We start from the raw sequence: 7,380 nt of genomic DNA, 5'->3' as shown, positions 1-7,380 counted from the left end.
AGGATCCTGGGATCAAGCCCGCATCAGTCTCCCTGCTCAGTAGAAAGACTGCTTCTCCCTCTCCCTTCCCCCCGCTTGTGTTCCCTCTCTTGCTGTGTCTCTGTCAAATAAATAAATAAAATATTTTAAAGATAAATTAAAATAAAATAAAAAATTCTCCAGGAATACAATGAAGACATTATCAAGGATCTATTTTCATGCCAGCCTTAAGCACAATTTTATAACATCATCATCTTGGAACCATTTAATCTCTAAATATAGTAAAGACACGATGACAAGTTAACAGTTTTATTACAACCTGTATCTGCAACTATTACTTTACACATCCAATTGTTGCTTATTTTAACCTGCCTTGTTTCTTTAAAAGCGAAGTAACTTCTTTTAATAGCAGACTTAAAGTTTTGTTAAAAATGCTGCAACCCCAACCTCACTGCATTTTAGAGAGTTCACTGCTTCCTTATAAAAATATGAAAAAACAATCTGTACATTTACATTAAAAATTCAAGAATATTTACTGGAAAAAAATGAGAGCAATTTTCACATTGAAATAGCATAATTTCCCCCTCATACATATAAGGAAAGATGAATACCACGTTATAAATGTTTACATTAAACATAAGAAGACTTTAAAAGGAAAAGTACCCTTTGAAAGGCCTAAGTCTCAAAATCTACATTTCAGAGAAAAATTAGAAAATGGGAAATGTGGCACCAAGTAAATAATGCAGACACACACCTAATTGAACCTTCTATCTCAATGCCCGGAGGGCTCCGTAAGGGAGCAAGCATTCCCCATGAATGCCGTGTTTGTTCCACACAGCCAGTTCAGGCCCATCCTGTAAATGCCTGTGGACACACCATGCAGTCAGCTCTTCCCTCGATTCCACACTCTAAATAAGGTGAGGCAGGAAGAAAGGGGAGGTGATAGTTCACCCAAATCAAATGGGAGCCTCCACTGGCCTGAAAAGAAGAAAAAAGGAGGGCCTGGCCTAGGAAAATTTAAGTAGCAAATAATATTTACTACCACTCCTGTCCCTTTGTTGGCTTCTCTCCTTGCCCTTGAAGGCCTGGATTTTCATGTTGCTAACTGTCCAAATACCCTACTTGGGCCTGCATTCTCCCTAAGTCCCCCGTATTTCCAAATGACTTCTCGGTCTTTTTCTTTACTGTATTCAAAATTTCTATTTCTTCTGTTACATGAAAAAATCCCTGTAAGAAGGCAATCGCATAAAAACTAGTTCATATTAAAAGGTGATTGACAGCCTGGAGCATTTGGCCACCTAAGTGTTATCGACAATATTGGGAGAGAGATTAAAGGGGACTGATAAGAGAGCTGGATTTCTTTGAATCACACCAATGCCAGTGGAAACCAGGCAGTGAATGGGGAAGTGGTATTTTATCATTTCCAGGCTCAAATTAGAACACAGCACGTGACGATGGGCCTTAGGATGGTCATGCTTCCACTCAGTCCCTTCAGTAAGATTTGTGCTCCCATGCCAGCTTCTTTTATCCCCTCAAATCTGTCCAACAGAATATGGTTATCCAGCTCTAAATTTTTAAAATGTCAGTAGATAGGAGAGAAAAAGAAAATGGTGATAGAATCCTTTTACCAGAATTGGGTTTTAAGAAGATTTCAGTATTAGCTCCAAGAAAAGCATTTCATCTCTGGAACCCTGCCACCGGGAGTCAGGCAGCCCTAGCTGTAACAGCCTTTACAGTTTGCTCCTAATTTGTGCTTGCAGAGTCAATCTGCGAAGCAAAGCTACTGTTCCACCTAGTTTCCTCTCTCCTTTCCACTGAAACCAGCGATGTTTAATTAGCTGTCTACAGTTTTTAAAAAATTACATGAATGTACATGAACTATTTCCTGATGTGCACAGCTCTGCAGCACAGAAGACCTAAGTATGAGAGGCTCTCTCTTTCTAAAACCCTGGACTCCCATTTTGGACATACCCAACCTTATGTTACCATCTTCCCCTTTGGTTTTCATTTTATTTTATACATGGCATTGAGTAATAGTTTTATATAAGTATATATTTACATTGTGTGTGTGTGTGTGTGTGTGTGTGTGTGTGTTTACCCTTATAGCATTCCTATGAAAATTTCTGGAAGCTGAAATGGCATGAAGCAAAGAAGCAATTACCATTCATTTACATGGAAAATTTCTGTGTGTTTCCAGACCCCAAAATTAACTTCCCTTTGGCTTTTCTGGTACCTTAAGACATATCTTACTGAGGGATACACAAAATAAATGGAAATAAAACATAGATCCTCACAGGCACCAATTCAGAGCTCTGTCAGCTGGATGTGGAGAAGCAGAGGACAGTTGGGAAGGTAGGGGTTGGTGGGGTCCCGCTGCCCTGGGTGGGGGGGAAGTGTTGCCTCTGTAAGGGCTCACTGCAGGACAACTGGTAAATGCTATTTTCACTTTTTATCTTTTTTTCACATAAGCAAAAATTTTCTTCAGACATCTTTAAGTTATCAAAAACAGGTATTAATGCAGGTCTTTCGTGAAACACAAAATTTTGAAAAGTGGGAGATACCACTGTCTGTCTCTTCTCCCTCTCTCTCTGTATAGAGAAAGAGAAAGTCAGGTAAGCCTATATTCATACTGAACTTTGCCACTACATGGGGTAGGTCACAAATTCTGACTCAAAGTCAAATAAAGAGTTTCGGGGGCGTGGTGGAGGGGTAAGTCCCAAAAAGCTGCAAAATTTTTAAGTAATTTTGTCTTATTTTCCAAAATTTTCTTCAACTGGTGATACTTCATATTTCTTGTCTATTTTTAAGCTAACACTTGAAGTGAGTATATAATAATGTGATATTAGATTCATCATAAAATTAGGTATTAATTATTGCTTTGGGATATTTTGCAAGTTCTTCCAAGGACCATATCGCTGAACAAATTTGAGACCCATTATACTTTAAGCAACATTATGGAAGATATTAAATTGCACCAAGGGGTTCTTTTGATTCTTTACAGTATTTTAAAATATTTATCTACATTAATAAGGAGGAATTTGTGTGAAAATGGTAGTGAATAGAAATGCACTCATCTCTGAACTCTGATGGGGTCTGTTTCTTCAGAATATGGGGCATGACACAATCCACCTAAGGATAACATATTGTAATTGCAAATAATTGCTATTGAGAGAAAATAAAATTCAATATGTGCTAAACCTGCAAATAAAAATATGCAAGTACAATATTAAAAACAAGAAAAGTAACTCTTTCCTCAGCATAATTTTCATTACTACAAGTTATCAATAGTAGTCCTGAATCTCAGGGAAGAAGATGTCAAGACCTGTGATTACAATCTCAATAGATCTTTGGCATTTTTCATTAAAATGCCGACAATAATTCTCTGTATAGTGAATATAGTTATTTCTTGAAAATAAGGAAACTCAGATATATTCCTCATAATAATCCTTTTGCAAACCATAAAGCACACATTCAAAAGCATAAAAACTACACAATTTTTTGGTCTACACTTCCCTGGTGTACTTTAACACCATAGCTATGTATTTTTTAAGAGCTTATTAGGGCAATCAAGTGGATAGAACTGCTCTTCGTGATCTAAATGCTAACTAGAAGGAAAATGAAATTCTAGTAGTCTTTGGAGCTACCAGCTCAGTGGTACTGATTTTTTGAAGAACTAAAAAATGCAATATAATTTAACACAATGTTTGATATAATCCTATTCCACTTAAATTTATATCTGGAACAAGAACAGAATTTCTAGTCCAAATAGCTATTCTATATCCAATCAAGTACTGCTTAGCTATCATTGGACTAATACTAACTCAACACATTCACTGCAGGTTCTTTATAGACCTTAATTCCAATGATACCATATAAGATTTTCTAGCTGTCTCTTTACCTGGCAGTAAAGAAGACAAAATGCACTTTAACATTTCAAACTCCTTGGAAAACAGAAGCAACAAATTGCTATAAAAATACAAATTGATAAATAGTACAATTCAAAATTTAGAAAAATTATATAGTTTTTCTAATGTATAGATATATTAAAGATATCTATATATTTCTAGCTTTATATATATTAGAAATTAAAAGTCTAATCTATATCCATATATGTATTAGAAATTGAAATTGAACATTACAATATCTCTTTCCTTTTGGAAACCTCCAGGATATCTGGCAAATACATGTCTAATTGTAACACTTTAACATTATCCCTTTGTGCACGTCTCTGCTAATGTAGTAAATTTGGCTCCCAAATTATTTAAAAAGTCAAGGCCATCTTCTTCCTGTTTTTCACTGCAGCAACCTACAGAACCAGCTGGAGATCCTCTTCCTTCGTAGTTGTATGTAAGGACGTAATCTTGAGATGGCACGTGATCTTCATTCTGGTTACACAGATGCAATTTCTGTAAGATAAAAAAAAAAGGATTCTATTATTGTTTTAAACACTCTTACACATACAAACATAAAATTTATTTTTTATTTACCTTTTAGGTTTAATTTTTAACCAGTGTGTCCTCTAATGGAGTCCTACATACAAAAAATGCACATGATTGGTCGATAGCATAACCGTACCACAAAGTCAGTATATCTTACATTTCTAGTAATCCATACGAAATAAAAAATTATATATATATATATGTATATATATATGTATATATATATATATATATATATATATCAATGTCATATTTAAGCACATTTAAATTATCGTTAAATGCTTAACCCTAAAGTTTATATCTAGAGGTCAGGCTAGTCCACAAAATGGTGACAGTATGTATGGAGGTTAAGAATTTGATACTGAATATTCAAATAGTCCTGATTTTGAGTCAAAGCTCTGGCTTTACCAACAATGTCTATGACTTTGGGCAGGTTACTAAGCATCTTCAAGTCTCACTTCTAACTCTTCTTATGTCTAAAATGGGAATATACACAGTGACTATCTCACGATAATGATGAAAAAATAATGCACCAAATATGCTCTTATTTTTTCCCAGCAAGTAGTAAATATCCAATAAACATGAACTGAAACCACGATAACATACAGTTATAAAGTAAGCAAGAATTACCACATTGGCTTCAGAATCAAGTTTCCAAGAGAGCCAATATGTGACAAAATAGAGATGCACCCAGCATTTTAGCGAAATTAAAAATAATCACCATCACCCTCATTGCAGAAACCAGGCCTTTGGAATGGAACACCCAAGCATTCAGCCCCATCTGAGCATCCAGCCTCACCGTCTGTTACCGGCCTGGCTGCCAGCCCGTCGGAACTCCTGTGCCTCCTCCCTCCTCCCCAGGGGTCCCATTCCCTCTCCGACCCATGGCGTCCTTCTTTGACTTATGTTACCAGGTGTCTTTCTTCGGGATCATTTCAGCCTCAGACTCCATTACCCGAGGCACACATTAGTACACACCCCTAAGAATGCCTCTTAAGCTCCACTCCTTTCCAACCTGATCATACATGCATGCTGACTGTCTAGAAACAGAACAAAGATGAATACTTTAATTTGATGGGGAAACAAAATACGCTCTGGACATGTGATCGGCTGCAGCCGTGTCACGGACTGGTGTCTATCTGCAGTCCCATTAAAGGATTAGGGCTTCTGGTCCACTGTAGGGGGGTTACAACAGTACCCGTACACTCTGATAAACAGACAACTTAGTCCCAGATAGAATACTGAATCCAGTGCTTCTCTACCCAGGTGGCACATGTGAATCACCTGAGGGGATTTAAAAGTAATAATAAGAATAATAAGCCAAACCAGTTATATCCAAATCCTTCCAGGTAGAGCACAGGTATTAGCATCATTTCAAAGCTCCCCAGAGGCTTCTGACATGCTGCCCGGACTGAAAATCCATGATTTAATCCCTCTTTTCTTTGATTATCCTTGCTTTGCCCTGAACAAAAACACTTTGGATTTGAACGGTACTTCTTACATTATGCAGAGTTCCTGTAGCTCCTATTAGGGAATGTTCACTCTAGAATTGTGTACAGATGTTTTGTTTTCAGAGAGACACGCGGATGGGATTGGGGAGTTTTGTGACTGTAGGGAATGAGATGTTTTTTTCACATTCTTCTACATTAAACTAGTTGATGAGGTAAACGACATCTAAAAATGGTGTGTAACTTTAATAGGGTTATGTTTTTAAAAACTTCGAGTTCTCACAAGATTTTAGAAACTAAAAGAAATAGGAAGATGGAATAAAATCTTTCATGTTAAAGAATGTAACAAAATCAAAGGGCATGGAGTGGGGGTTGGGGGGAGTGCAGGGAATGACCAGAGAATGAAAAAGAAAGGATACATTGAAAAATATGGAAAAGCAGCTTCTGAAAGTCCGTGTTAACTGCAATTTCCTATTGTTCTACACTTGGGCATTTAAATACAGAGGCAAAACACTCAGGGAAACTCACTTCACCAAGACGGGGCTGAGTGAAATTATGCCACTCGGTGTAGGTATATCGGCAGTTATCCACCTCTACCGGTCCTCCCCGGCAGGAATCCAGGGTGTGATGGTGCCCAGTTCCCCGGCACGAATCCAGGGTCTGGTGTCCACCTTTCACCATTTCAATGGTCTCCTGGCCTCCGTTTTTCACTCCTGATCCCATGGTACCACAAAAGCCTTGGCCGGAGCTGTTGACTGTCTGGGTCATAAAGCCATTGCCAGAACACTGAAATAAAATTTTAAAAAGACCATTTGTATTGAAAGGAAACAGACTCCAAGTAAAGTCATAAGAAGACAAGGGAGAGAGAACGTTTATTTAACCTTTCATTGATTCATCCATTCATTCACGGACACTTATATTTTCAAATTCTCTGCCCAGTGTAGGGATGCAAAGAGGGACATTATCCCTCAGTGGCTCCAAGAAGCTCTTATTCCAATGAGGCAGAAAAATAGGTAATTACTCTAAGAATGTATACATAGGTGAATATAGAATGCTATAGGAAAAAGCATTAAAATCCAAGCCCAGACAGAGTAAGTGGAACAGACTAGAAAACACTGTACTGAGGGACTCCTACTTGAAAAATGTGAAGAAGAAAGCACTATCTGCAGGAAGGTTTACATACAAAGGGTCCTCAACTTTCAACCTGCTGAGAATGGCTCCCACAAAGAGTTCAAAGTGAGAGAGGGAGTAGCGGGGAGGGGGTTACAAAAGGCCAGAGAACATGAAGATCCATATGCCATGCTAAAAAATTTGAACAATCAAGAAGATGATGGGGACTCCAAGAAGGGTTTTAATAACAGGAAAGAGATGTATTTTTTAAAAACCATTCTAGGCAAAAATGTAAAAGACAAATGAAAAGACAAGTTGAGTGTCATGGATATCAGAGAAGTCACTGATCGTTCTAGGTGAAACATGATAAAAACGTTGGGTATTTACCCTAAAGATACAAACGT

General features: G+C 37.5%; 1 protein-coding gene across 2 annotated transcripts in view; it reads right to left on the bottom strand.

Moving 5' to 3' along the window:
- Positions 1-274: 274 nt before the first annotated feature.
- The window catches only part of DSC3 (desmocollin 3), a 49,926-nt gene continuing 42,820 nt past the window's right edge, over positions 275-7,380 (bottom strand). The window contains exons 15-17 of one of the 2 annotated variants that reach the window (XM_059140269.1): positions 6,395-6,652; positions 4,467-4,509; positions 4,286-4,385 (exon numbers count right to left, since the gene is read on the bottom strand). In XM_059140269.1, coding sequence (XP_058996252.1) covers positions 4,483-4,509; positions 6,395-6,652 — 285 coding nt within the window. In that variant the 3' untranslated portion in view covers positions 4,286-4,385; positions 4,467-4,482. Of the gene's footprint in view, positions 4,386-4,466; positions 4,510-6,394; positions 6,653-7,380 lie in introns of both variants that reach the window. The other variant, XM_059140268.1, reaches the window with a different exon arrangement.

This window comes from Mustela lutreola, chromosome 11, assembly GCF_030435805.1.
Source record: "Mustela lutreola isolate mMusLut2 chromosome 11, mMusLut2.pri, whole genome shotgun sequence".
In the NCBI taxonomy this organism is placed as follows: Eukaryota; Metazoa; Chordata; class Mammalia; order Carnivora; family Mustelidae; genus Mustela; species Mustela lutreola.
Note: the sequence above shows the minus strand (reverse complement) of the source record. Positions and strands in the feature narration are given on the sequence as shown.